Here is a 14,201-nt window from a genome sequence, read left to right on the forward strand (position 1 = left end):
GGTGGATCAGGACCTGAAGGTAGAACCTGATTCACAGCTGCGATTGTATTTAACTGACCTTTGGTTTAAGAGTTCATATTAAGGTAATAGTGAAAGAAAGAAAGCTTCCAGGAACATATGATGTGGATTATCAGAAAGCCAGATAATTAATATTCAATGATCAAAATGTCTGATAAAGCTCTTGAGCAACTACATCTCTGCCATGTAAAGATTAGCACATTCTGTAATATTGATAGTAATATTGAAAAAAAGAATATTGAAATATAAGCAATAGTGAAATAAGTAGTGAAATATAAGAAATATTGAAATAAAAGTAATATTGAAATCAAGAAAAAAGCTGAATTTCTTAAAGCACATTATATTTTTTTTTCACGGCTGCTTTGCCAAAAGAAAATGGATACTTTAATCTTACGTAAGTGAAGAGTCTACTCTACTTACAACACCCATTGGGCAAAGAGAGATGTCATACCTAGGAAGAAAGCATTTCAGATAAATTGTTTAGTGTAAACAATCAATTCAATAGGGGCTACAGCAGGTAACAAAAACTACTTTGGCTTTACTGAAGTGCCTGCCAAGGATAGGACTTCCTTACAGACATCTGTCTACCAAATTTGTCTTTCACTAACACAACAGTAGCTACCTAATAAAAAGCTAACACTTTGTTCTTTCATCTTGGCAGTGATTTTATCACTCTTAAAAGGGAAGAGTCATCTTCTTTGGGATTTTACAGACATCCTCATCAATGAATGCCTGCAGGTTGTATGCTATGGGCAACATTTATAACATGCCCGTATGTCTGGAGACCATCTGAACTGGTGCCAAAAAAAACAGTTTGCAAATTAAAATATCCAACCACATACTAGCATATTTTGAAAGTAAATGGATAATGAGACCAATAAATAAAATTTAATTTGCTCTGTCTTAGAAGTTGTTCACAGATGCCCCAAATGAAATTCCACTGGTCATGACAGTAAGAGACAGTATATGCTCTTGAAAAGTTTATAATCAAAACAAATGAAACTACTATTACTTCTGTTTTAAAGGCAGCCAACCAAGACTTCCGCAGTACTTTGACCATGAAAAAGTATCTGCTTTACTACCAAGTGTAACAGAAGTTCCTTAGGCTAAACAGTTACTACAAGTGTTTTGATCTCCCACCCTCCCAGGGATAACTGATCTCAAAAGCCTACAGAAGTTCTTAAAGACTTGGGATTTTCCTAGCAAAACTCTTCAGCTTGCTCTTACAAAGAGAAACTAGTATCTCAGATATTGGCTTTACCCTTTGCAAAGAACAGTTTGTTCCTCTCTTCCTTCCATAATTTGAACAATTTACAAGACTCTGCTGAACCTGAACTGAAGCAAATTCCTAGAAAACTCCTCAACATGCTATCAGTTACCCAAGAATGCACAAGACCATCAGAGAATCAAAGATAACCAGGAAAGCTTTTCCACTTGTTTTTCAAGACACAAAACCTTTTAAACTGAGCTGATCTGGCAAATCAAAAAAACTAAGAAAGATGCTAAAAAACAAGTGCTTTTCTGAGAAATTTCACAGAAGTCACTCACTCTGCTAAGGTGAAGTCATACCAAGTTTCACTTCTTGCATGATAAAATTTCCTCCCAAGGAGAATCAAAAGACAGCATCTCTATGGAGATACAAAGCTATTATAGAACATACAAGGGAGGGCAGAGACAGTGAAGGGTCTAGAGGGAAAGATGTATGAGGAGTGTCTGAGGTCCCTTGGTTTGTCCAGCCCAGAGCAGAGCAGGCTGAGGGGAGGCCTCATGGCAGCCTCACAAGGGGAGCACAGGGGCAGGTGCTAAGCTCTGCTCTCTGGGAACTGCGACTGGCCCCGAGGGAACAGCATGGAGCTGGGACAGGGGAGGGTCAGGCTGGGTGTTAGGGAAAGGTTCTGCACCTAGATGGTGGTCGGGCACTGGGACAGGCTCCCCAGGGCAGTGGTCATAGCACCAAGCCTGCCGAAGTTAAAAGGACACTTGGACAACACTCTCAGAAACAGTCTGATTTTTGAGTGGTCCTGTGTGGAGCCTTAAATTGGACTCAATGATCCTTTTGGGTCCCCTCCAACTCAGGATATTCTATGATTCTATCTAGACAAAGCATAAAGCAGGTAATGTTGGAAAACACTGTATATCACATGACCAAGGAAACAGCTGAGAAGGTAGAAAATTGAAGGAATTTAATAATACTTGCCTAGGGAGATGCCATGAAACTACCCCCTTAATCAAAATATAATAGAAGTTTCATAAACACTGAGATGGCAACATTTTATTTCAAATGGAAAACAAGTGGTTGTAAGCAAAGACAAGGAATGAAGATGGACTCAAAATACGTACTGCACTCCATTCAAAGTCTTAAGTAAACTGTAGGCTGAACAGACGTGCCCTGTATGGAAAGAGATTACATCCATCCCAGGTTCAAAGGCACAGTAATCTCTTCCTGATACAGCAAGGTAAAGCAGGAGAAAGTTAGCTTCCCTTCCCCCCCCCCCCTTCCTGTGTGAAGTGAATATGAGTGACTTGCTCTACTACTTTGACAGAGTACAAGAGGGCTGTCACCCCGTCACACTCACCTATTTTGACATTCAAGTACACCAACTAGACTCCAATAAAACTTCTGAAACCCACAATGAATAAAGATGCACTCATGTTCTTTACACAGGAACTTGAAGAAGAAAATTTGTAATTTTGCCTCTATCAATAGTGACTAGCTTACTGGCAAATAACCTACATGAACCAAGCTGACCTGCCAGTCACTTGTGTACTGCTATAACTTGACAAGTGCCAAAGAATGACAGTAGTAGAAGAATAAAATTTCTTAACACTGTTTTAAGAAGAAGCTTCAAACACTGGCTTGGATATATATATGAAATCACAACTTCTATATAAGATGATCCCAAATCCTATTTTGTAATCTGTAAATCACATTATCTCACCTACAAGAGTTTGCCTCCTGAAAACTATAAGTAAAAGCAGTTTAGGGACAGAAAGTGTTTAAATACTTAAAAACTCCAAGAACTGCATCCCAAGTTGGCATAGAAAAAAGTTAGAAAAGGAAAAAGGTAATGAACACAGATTTAAAAGAAAAACAAACAATGCAACAAGACTCACAGCAACGGCAAGTAAAGAATTAATGCTTTATTTGCTAAAATTAAAGGAAGAGATTAGGGAAAAAAACAATGAATAACAGGAAGAACAGCATTCTCAGCAGATTAATAAAAACTACTTCAGAATCAAAGTCAACCCTAAATCATTTGATTCTGCTACATTTATGTCATCTATTAATAGAAAAGACATGCTTTCATTACCTTTCTTTCGAAAGAGTGCATTTAGATAGTTTTCTGCTTGGCATTCAATCTTATCAGTGTTGGACTGGCCCTGAGATGATAGTTCCTCTGTAGGCGTTGACTGTGAAGAACCAATAATTGATGCACGATCCTAGAAGATACATGGAAGATTGTAAAAATCTTTCAGAAGTTAGTCTACTGATAGTATAATACACAATTAAGTTACTGAGCCACTAAAGAGATTTTTACTACTTCCCGTCATAACTAACCTATCTTAAGTCAAAATGCAGTATTAACCTATTTGCAAAATTCAGCTAACCTATTTGCAAAGATTCATATTTTCATACCAAAAATTAGGCGTTGGAGAGTCATGCTTGATACCATGTTCATACTTACACTGACTGTTTCTTTGTGTAAATTACAAAAGGAACATTTCTCATCCATAGACCAGTCAGTTAGCTCTTCTGGCTCACAGTCTTAAAAGAAGAAAAAAAGCTAGATGTTTTAAACACGTAAAAATGGATTCAGAGAACAAAATACACATCCTACAATTCTCTTAACTAAGTTCCATTGTAACCTAATATGCATTTATTGGTACAATGCAGTCAACAGTATTCAATTCTTCAGTTATTTCTTAAGTCTAGCCTGGCTCTTATGGTTCAACTTTCAAATCAGAGGGCATCTTCCTTAAAATGAAAAGTGAACCTGTACATTTCAGTTGATTACTTATCAGTTACCGAAGGCATCTGAGTAAAGTCAATTATGCTCTGAAACCCAGTCATTATTCCTTTTAAAGTCTGCAAGCCTACACCAAACTAAGCTAGGAATTCAGATACAGTCCTCTCATTACTTGAGCAATGTGTCATATTTAGACTATTTTATACTATTACTACAAATGAACCAAAACCCTACATTCACTTGTAATGCTTTATTTGTTCTGATAAAAACGAGAATTTTAAAGTCATCTGACATCATACTTTAGATTTGAAGGAACATAGGGCTTAAATAGATCTCAATGGAGACATACAATCTATTTGTTTAATCAAGTTATTAAGCTCCATTAAAAAAGTTAGTTTTCAACCACATACTCTTAACAAACCACCAATCACTACAGATTTTCCAAAGCAGACTGCTTTAATAATTAAAATTAATATTTTAGTTTCTTGTTTAAATTTACATATGTCAAGTTATTTCAAGTTATTCCAATCTGTTTCTGTGGCAACATTGTTCTTACACCTAAACAGTTACTGCTCATGGCTATTCAGCATCTTGATGTACTTATAGAGAATGTTATCCTCCCCCCCACACCCCCTACACTTCATTTTGCTATGCTAATCAAATCTACCTAAGTCTCTCATGAGACTCAGCCCTCATCTCTGCACTATTCCCAGTTGAACTCCCATTTCTTGAACACAGGTGACCAAGGTCTCAAGATAATAAACAGTACCTTTCCTGCAGCACCCCAGTTGCATATGAGTCTTGATCATGGCTGCATCATTTTGGCAGGAGAATATTAACTACATCAACTACAGATCTTCCTATATCCCAGTCATTTCCAGTTCATGCACTCATGGCTTAAAAATTTGTTTTCCTTATTAATACCAAATACATCTTCCCTTCAATCGCAGCATTACAAGTACAGTTCTGCTAGGGAGGTTCCTGAGGTTATCTGCTTCCAGATACTGTGGTGGGTTGACCTTGGCTAGCAGCCAAGGGCAGGGGGTAAAAATAAGATGGAAAAGCTCATGGGTCAACATTAATGCAGGGAGATCACTTACCAATTACTGTCACAGGCACAGACTCAACTTAAGGAAAGTAAATTGAATTTATTACCATTTAAAACAATTTCCATAATGACAAAATGGTGAAACTAAACATCTTTCCCCGCCTTTCACTGGAACAGGCTGCCCAGGGAGGTGGTGGAGTCACCATCCCTGGAAGTCTTTAAAAGACGTTTAGATGTAGAGCTTAGGGATATGGTTTAGAGGGGACTGTTAGTGTTAGGTTAGAGGTTGGACTCGATGATCTTGAGGTCTCTTCCAGCCTAGAAATTCTGTGATTCTGCCTTCTTCACAATCAGTCTTTCCTTCCAAACTCAATCTCCTTCCTGATCCCAAACAGGGCAAGGAAGATAGGGGTACAGGGGTTGCCATCAGTTTGTAAGAGTTGTTCTCTGCCGCTTCTTGCTTCTTACATTTTTCCCCTGCTCCAGCACAGGAACCTTCCCCCAGACTACAGGGCTTCTTAAACTGCTCCAGCATGGGTCCTTTCTACAGGCTGCAGTTCAAAGAGCAGGTCCTGCCCACAGGGAAGTCCTTCGGAAAAGACTGCTCCAGCAGGGGTACCCCAAGGGCCACAGTTCCTTCCAGAAAACCTGCACCTGTGTGGCCTCTCCAAGGGCTCCAGTTTCCTTTTCAGGCCACCTACTGTGGCATAGGGTCTTCCACTGGGGTGCAGCAAAGGTACCTGCTCTGGTGCAGTTCTCCAAGGGCTACAGGAGCTTTCCACTTCACTGTGGTCCCCTCCACAGGCTAATGCAGGGACATCTCTGCTCCAGCACCTGGAGAACCTCCTCTTCCTCCTCCCTTTCTCTCACCGTGGTGTTTCTGGAACGTTTCTGACATTCCCCTCCATCCCCATTCCTCTCTTACAAGTGCTTTGCAGGTTTTTTTTTTTTGTTTATTTTCCCAAATAGGCACAGAGGAGCCAAAAAATAAAATGAATAAAAAAATGTTCTTAAGTTAAATACAAACATAACTTGATTTAAATAATAATACTGAGTTACTTGGGTTATCTCAGCTGTCAAACGCTAATTTAGAGCAGAATTCTGTATTAACAACATGTTATATACTTCCAGGGATGCAAACCAGCAGTTTTGACAGGTTGGACAGCTGATGATCAAAAAAAGACATGGGATTTCTCCAACTGCACAGTAAGAAAAACAGCACGTCATTTTTGCTAAATTAATCTACACAACCCTGATTGTCAGAACTATTCTTTCAGGATGTCTGCACATAAAAAGCTTCAAACATTATATACGTTCGTAATAACTTCATGTTTTCATAGTTTTCCTTGCAAATCACAACAGGAATCTAATCTAATGTGACTACTTATACTTGGGATTATGTGTGCAATTCCAACATAGCTAGTAAATTTAGCAGAGTAATTCTTCCGCCTTGGAATCCTAAAGTTCTACCGGTAAAAGTCTAATTGGAGAACAATCCTTCTGTGGACCAAGCAAGCACCACTTAAGAGGCGTAAGGTCTGCATCACACTAAGTTTATTCAAAGAAGTGTAAATCATGTACAAGGTATTGTATTAAGAATAAGAGTATAACATAAAAATTCAGTGAGCTAGAGAACACTGCTATCAGAATAAAGACTCAAAAATCTAGAGGCGATTGATCAATTCTAGGCTTCTCTAACAGAAGAACTTTGGAACTTAACAAGGAAAAGAACAAATTGTTGTTACCTGGCAAATAGTGGTTAAAAATCATAATACTGATGCAAAGAGAAAGCCTAAATGTGCTCTCAGGGACTGTCCCCTAAAATTCAAGTCATGCTTCAGGAAAAAAGATAAGTAGTAAAGAGAAGAGAAGGCTCTTTGCTATAAAATTATTTCCAAACCATCCTCTGACACCTTTCTTCAGATGCTGACTTTCAGCATCAGCACAGCAAAGTCAAGAAGTCAAATAAACTTGCGTGAATTAATGATGCCTATTCCAGCTCAATGTAATGAAAAGAACCAAGTACACATGCTTGCCTTTACATCCAGTCTTTCATTAGTTAATGTTACAGCAGCTGTAGACCTAGACTCATTGCAATTTACTTCATGCCCCACAGGTATCTTTTGAAAGAGTATCCCCCCCCCCCTCAAAAAAGAAGAACAAAAATCACCACCAACAAAATACACAACCAAGTATCTTATTCTTCACCTCAGACCGGTGCTTATCCAAAACAAAACAAACAAAAAAAAAAAACACACAATAAAACAGCAAATTCCCAGAAGCAACTGCCAGGGCTGTTGCTTGATGTGTCAAATACATCAAGTGTCAGGCACACAACAGTCTCAGGTCACCATCAGAGGAAACATACCGATGTCAGTATTAGTTTTTAACTACAGATAGGCCATCTGATCTTTCTGAAAGTATGGTTGTCTCTCTTAGATGCATTTAATTTAGGATCACAATCATTCATTCCCCCATTTTATCTTGCTTGGAATCAGCTGATAAATGATTTGGTGACAATTTAAAACAGCAGCCAGCCCATGAGAAAAAGTTGCTGGACTGTGCAAAGAGTATTTTGATATTATTGCATAGTTCAGACTACTACTTCAAACCAATATCATCTAGTGCAAAGCTATTTAATAAAAAAGGGAAATAAGTTTAATGAGGGCCTTTGACAAAAGTTACCACCTGTTTTCAGTTCTTAAGCCATTCAAATGTTTGTTTCCTCCCACTTTTTTCCTCCGAAGTCATGCTGAGTTAACAGATATCTGTAGTATCAATTGGCTTTCATATTTATCTCTTAAAATGTGAAATCATCTACTAAACCTAAAAAGAAGTCCGACTCACACTTCCCAGGATTTTCTGCATTATTACAATGTCCCTACAAATGTTCTGGCAATTTGTCACAATTTCAAACAAATCCCCTTTTTCATATGGCACTGCTGATTCTTAATAATTAAATTGAAGTATCTGAGGTGATTATCATGTTCCTTCACCTTTTTAATTTCATAAAAACTTGACTATGACTAAAAGATTTGTGTTTCAAATGTAAATTTTCATCCCATTACCTCCACTATAAATAAATATTCAAGAAAAGCTCAGTAAAAAAAGAACACAGCACACCCTCAAACAACCCTTTTGTCCTGTATAAAGTTGTTTTTTTCCCTGGCAGAGGAAGAATGGCAAAAGCTGTGTTTTACCCACAATACAGTGTTTTCCCTCTGTCCATAAAAAAACAGAACCCCTTCATCTCAAAATCTCACCCCAAATCCCAGCACATAATCCCATGAGAATATACGCATCTCAGAAGAAAAGCTTTCTAACAGTTTAACTGAATATGCAGAAGTAGAATGTGAAGAGTAACAATTTACATGTGAATCTACTTAGCTGAAAATGGCTATTAAGGAAAGGATTAGGAAACCCTAAAAGGTTCAGTGACACAAGAAGACTTGAGAAGTTCTGAGCAGGACTAAGGCTGGATGCCGAGATAAGATTTGACACCTCTGCAACCAGAAGATACACTATCAAAGCGGTCAGGAAAAAAATGGTGATGAGTAATAGAGGTAACAATAACCATTTAAGCAAACAAGTCCTACATAAACAACATGTAAGAATTTTAAGATTATGAAAAAAAACTTGCCATCAGATCATCATCTGTTACCATGGGTGGGGTTGTTCAATTGGTTTGCTGCTTAGTAAGAAAGTTTAAGGCTTACAAGACATTTTCTTTGAAAGGTAAGAAAAAGAGGACTAGCAAAACTAAAAATGTACCTTTTACCATTTAATTTTGTCTTTTTTTTTACTCAAGCAGCTTTAATTACAGTGATTTAATCTATAGATCAAATACTATTTCAACACACAATTAAGGAAGAAATATACAATTAATATATATTAAATTTTATGCATTTTTTGTTACACAAAAACATAAGAATGAACAATAAGAGAAAAATGGTATTGTAGGTAAGAGGCATATATTTCAGTTGATTCTCACAAATTTCTGGATAGGGAAGACATTTAATTTTTTACGCTTTATTCAAAGAAACATACTCTCCTGCTAACAAAGCATAATGGTGCATGTTGACAATACTGATAGTAGTGATCCAGTGGTCATGATGAGCAAAACAGACACTTTACAGAATGTTGCTAACAGCCTAAAAGTGTGGCTGCTATTCTATATACCAATGACATACTTTGAAGTGAGTCAAATTTGTCTCTTAGTTTCATTACCTGTAAAAATGGAAGAAATGGCACTTGAATTATGACAGGGAAGATTTATTGTCAATCTTACTCAAGATTGTATTAATCTTTATAATGCAATTCAGATGTCAGTTTAGAAACAGCCCTAAATCCTAGGATGTCTGCTTCTACTGTATTTATAGAGAACATAGCAAGTCTCTTTCAAACTGTTGTAGTATCTATATCAAAAAAATGAATATAAAATAATAAGGTGGGGTGGGAATCCCATCATCCTTCATCTCTTCTGCAGTTGCTCCAGAAATAAAACCAATTTTATAGGTATCAAACACAGGAAGAAGCTCTAACTGTTCAAAATTCAGGTACATTACTGACGTTCAGATAAGGAAAAAAGAAATTACTTAAAATTCTATGTTTTAGATACACATTAATCTGCAGGGACAAAGATCCACTAGGGCATTCAGACAAAAATGGAAATAGTAGATCACCTTAAACAGAAGGCCACAAGGAATCTTCAACAGCATGAGATAAATAAACTGAAGCTTTTCCCTTAAGAAAGGAAGCAGCAAATGAAGCAACTCTAAAGTCGTAATGTAACACTTTATGGTGGACTATTGGGATCCTTTAGCTGTAATGCTTACACTGTGGTCATTTGCTTGGTGCTTTGTCACCTTATGCAAAAGCCCAAAAAAATGTCCTGAGTTTCCTTTCAAACTGTAAACCCTTTGATGCAAGAGAATAATAAAGCTTCAATCACTAATCAATGTGAAGCCTAACATATAACAACCTATTAGAATTGCAACAAGAAAACGATATTGTACACTATTACAAGATCAACATTGCCGTGTTTCCTTTCCAAAGAGTAATGGGCTTGTTTTTATCACAGGAGATGGGAGTACCACTCAAGAAAATAAGCTCTAGCCCAAATTTACAAATTTCTTAAACATTTTTAAGAGTCTGACTAGTGTTATGCTTAGCTTTGTAAGTGGTAGAAAGTTACTCTTAAAACAGCAGTAAAGTAGTATTTCAAATTCTCTCCCTCCCCTTGAAAATAGTGTTATGTGTATGATACAGGCCAAGGAACTTACACAATACAAGGAGGACAAAACCTCAGCCAAGTTAAAACAATCATTCCAAATCTATTATAAGCAAACATACACAGTATACGACACACTGGCTAATGTACTAGCAGTATATTAATTACAAAACTTTATGAACTATCAAAACTGTAAGGAAATTAAACAGAACATTCTGAAGGTTTGGTAACAAATAATGCTTTTTTTTTTTTTAAAGCCATGAAAATAATTTTGACAGTACATCTCTTTCAACACTTCAAGGCAGTTTTGTGCTGGATTTTCTTTCCCTGCTTTTGTTCAAGACTGATAACATCTGGATCTTTAGTTAACTATTTATTAACACTTATTCCAAGAAAACCAAACCCATTTTGAATAAGAATAGGTCTTACAAAAGTCTAGTGCATATATTTTTTTTAATAGAAAAGATTACGCTTTCTTGACTACTACAAAAAGCAAACAAGCATTCATAATCTTCCTTTTTCCAATTACTATTGATAGGGAAGACAAGCTGCTCAGCTTAGTTTCTAAAAGCTGTCTAAAAAATAAAGCCAGAATTACAATATTCCAGAAAACTTTTTTCATGAGAGTTTAACTAATCCCAAATTTCCTTACATAAGATTGCTTAGGTACCATTTTAGCTAATATTTTGCTCATGCACAGTACTGACGTGAGCATGATGAAAAATAAGTTGGAAACAAAACCAAAAGGTTATTTTTTAAATAAACTTTACATGCTTTAAAATGCCTCTAATTAAAAGAAAATTTGCAAATGAAGATCATCCCACTAAAAGCTGGCTTATTTACCTTCAAATAAACTGAGGTCTCTTCGTAGCCTTGGTCCATAAAGCCCTTCTAAAATACTTTCAAAACCTGGAAACAAAAGAAACATTTAGAACAGTTAATCAAAGGTTTCTTATAAAAAGAATGCAAGTTTGAGAACACTGGCAACAGACATTCTCTCAAATTCCAAGAGCAATTTCAAAAATCGTTACATTTATCACATGGGTATGTTTATTCCTGACACCATAGTACCATTCAGCAGAATTAGAAGATAAACATAAGACAAGGCTATTGCCATCTGCACACAGTCAGCCTATTAAGCCATGCCCCAACAACCTCATTAGACTTAAAATAACTACTATAGAATCTTAAGGGTTGGAAGATTAACCTCATAGCTCTACACTAGTAGAGTAAGTCTTTCTTACACTGAGAATTAGAAGTTGGGAAGAAGAGGGCAGGAGGACACAAGATTTCAGAATCAGAAACTTCTCATTTAGGCTCACAAAAAATTATATTGTATGAGTAGGCCAGTATTCTACAAATAAAAGAAAAGAAAGCTTATTTGCTTCTGATGACAGTTCTGTATAGAAAACATTTTAAAATTGAGGATTAGATAAATCCAATTATTTTCCAGATTTACTAGCTAGTCTGTTTTAGGTATTTCGTAAAAGCACATACTGCAGCAGGAGAGAAGTTAATCAATCGTTAGCTGTCTGCAACAAACAGAAAAGGAAGAGGACATGCAGGACAACTAATGAAACAGAATTTGTAACATCAATAAAACGGAAGTTTTGTTCAATATAGAAATAATTTTCATGTGCCCTCTCTTCTCTCCTACAGACTCCTATATAACAAGCCTATTTTCAACTAAGAGGATAATTCAAAGCAGCATTTGAAGGTTCTCATTCTTTAATATGAACAGGTCTTGAGTATGAAGACAGCACTTTGCAAGACTATTTTATCATCCTACTACATGAAAGATACCACCAGTATCTTCAGGAAACATCTGCCTACCATCAGCACAGAACACTTCTAATTATAAATCTGCTCATCACCCATGATGCCCTCTATCATAGACAACGTTTACTTTCTGGTTTAGATCTTATGTACACTAGTATGAGGAGGAATTAACATGCTATATGAGGTATAGTGGATATTTAATAATTTAAAATCCTAACCTAGACAAGTTATTTTAACTAAAGGAGCTGTTCAGCCAGACAGGTCACATTGTGTTAAAAATTACCTTTTAATTTTGTATGATTCCATGGGTTTTATACAAGAATTATATGTATATTATTAAATTGACTAGTACCTACTATAATTTTACAATTTGAGATAGAAATAAATATACTTCTATTCTAGGTTTCTGGTTTTTTTTCCTCCAATAAATATAGTCTTATACAACAGCATAAGGTAATAGACAGAACCACTCTCTTCTCAGGTGTTTTTTTAAACACAGCTACAAAAACTAGAAAAAAATCCAAAAATCCAACGTCCAAGTATACACTAAAAACTATATTAAAATATCATCCATTGACCCTGAGATTCAACGTTATATCAATTCAGATCATACTGCACAGATTCCTAGCTCTTCTGACTTCAAGGGCAAGAGAAGAAATCTTAAATTGAGATGCAATTCCCCAAATAACCACCTGAAAAAAGTGAAATCATAATAAGAAAAGCAGTGTAATGTTATAAACAGCAAGCCACTTAAGCTCAGCAGCTAGCCAATACTTAGATTCTTGCAAGTTACAATTCACTGGAGCATTGCTTGGAAACAGCTGGGCTTATTCCACAACAAGTACTAACTCCAATTTTTTAGTACTTTCTAGCTCTGCAAAAAAACCTGTTCTTTCCAAAACTGCTTTCCATGCATCTTGTGTTATAAATGGTAAATAGCACAGTTGGCTTTTATGGTTTTTGCTTCTGAACAAAGTGGGCACCAATCCACTTCACTGATGTTTCACCAAACTGGGTTCCATCCTACCCTACTCTTACCAGAGCTTCCCCATGGGGCCCCACAGGTTTGACTTACTACTGCTGATGAACACAAGCCAACAACATTTCATGAACGTAACCACCTGAGCCCAGGAATTTAAACAGATCTTTGTTTCATTGAAAATGTAAGTAGTAGTTTTGGAACTCTTCAAAACCTGAAGAGCCTACAGACACTGGTCAAATATACTTTACTTATACACCTGTATAAGTACTTATACACCTTTACTGATACACCTTTCCAACAATCAATCAAAAAATCTGTTCTAAGTTCATTTTACAGATGTCTTCATATCAGTCTTTTGGTGGCTTGACTCTAAACTGCCTTTCACAACTACTGTTAATTTATCCTGGACACTTTTTGGCTCCAAACTGAAGAGAAACACCATGCTTTATCATCTTGCAATGCTCTTTTACCTCTAGCACATGTATTGTGTTACTTGTCTTCTTATCTTTACATAAAAACAGTATCAGCTTTATCAATTACTTGACATCCATTATGATCCAAGTCATTCCTCCAACAATTTTCATAAGCATAAGTTTATGATACTGCTAAACTTTTGACAGTTAAGGAAAAATGTTTCCACAGTTAACTTTTCTGAACAAAGCTGTCAACTTCCCCTACAACACGTATTTCTTCCTTAACCCCCTTATGATCATCCTCTCCCAAATCTGTTGCTTTCCTTGCTCAGGGCTAGAATAAGGACTCCCAGGACATGGTTGCTGGAAGCTGTGACTTCCAGCTACAGGAAGAGGGCTCTCTTTTTCCATCGGTAGTTCTTTAGGCGCTGAAAAGGCACACAGCCCAGAGAACAGGTCAGAAGGAAGTTCTGCCAGGTTTGGCATCTAAGCCTGAATCATGGGTCCACAACCAAAGCCACTAAAAAGAAGCAGTGACCAACAGTGGCTGCAGACTTCTGCATGTGTGGGATGAAGGCTTCTACATATGGAACATACTGTCTGGTTGGCTACAAAGGTCTGTTGTTTGCCTGGGGTCCTGATCTAGGTAGGATATAGCTGAGAGATTTTATATATAATTATATATATATATATATATATATATTTTACAGTTCACCTGACCATATTCAATGTTATAATGTGGTGCTTGGTCACTATGATACTG

The 14,201-nt window shown here is 36.6% G+C and overlaps 1 protein-coding gene across 8 annotated transcripts in view; it reads right to left on the bottom strand.

Annotated features, from left to right (window-relative positions):
• LCORL (ligand dependent nuclear receptor corepressor like) overlaps positions 1-14,201 on the bottom strand; it is an 80,441-nt gene that overhangs the window by 43,580 nt on the left and 22,660 nt on the right. For 7 of the 8 annotated variants that reach the window (XM_068679992.1, XM_068679987.1, XM_068679986.1 and 4 more), the window contains exons 2-4: positions 11,108-11,173; positions 3,705-3,784; positions 3,330-3,459 (exon numbers count right to left, since the gene is read on the bottom strand). In XM_068679992.1, coding sequence (XP_068536093.1) covers positions 3,330-3,459; positions 3,705-3,784; positions 11,108-11,173 — 276 coding nt within the window. The remainder of the gene's footprint in view (positions 1-3,329; positions 3,460-3,704; positions 3,785-11,107; positions 11,174-14,201) is intronic. The other variant, XM_068679989.1, reaches the window with a different exon arrangement.

Source organism: Anas acuta, chromosome 4, assembly GCF_963932015.1.
Source record: "Anas acuta chromosome 4, bAnaAcu1.1, whole genome shotgun sequence".
Taxonomy (NCBI): Eukaryota; Metazoa; Chordata; class Aves; order Anseriformes; family Anatidae; genus Anas; species Anas acuta.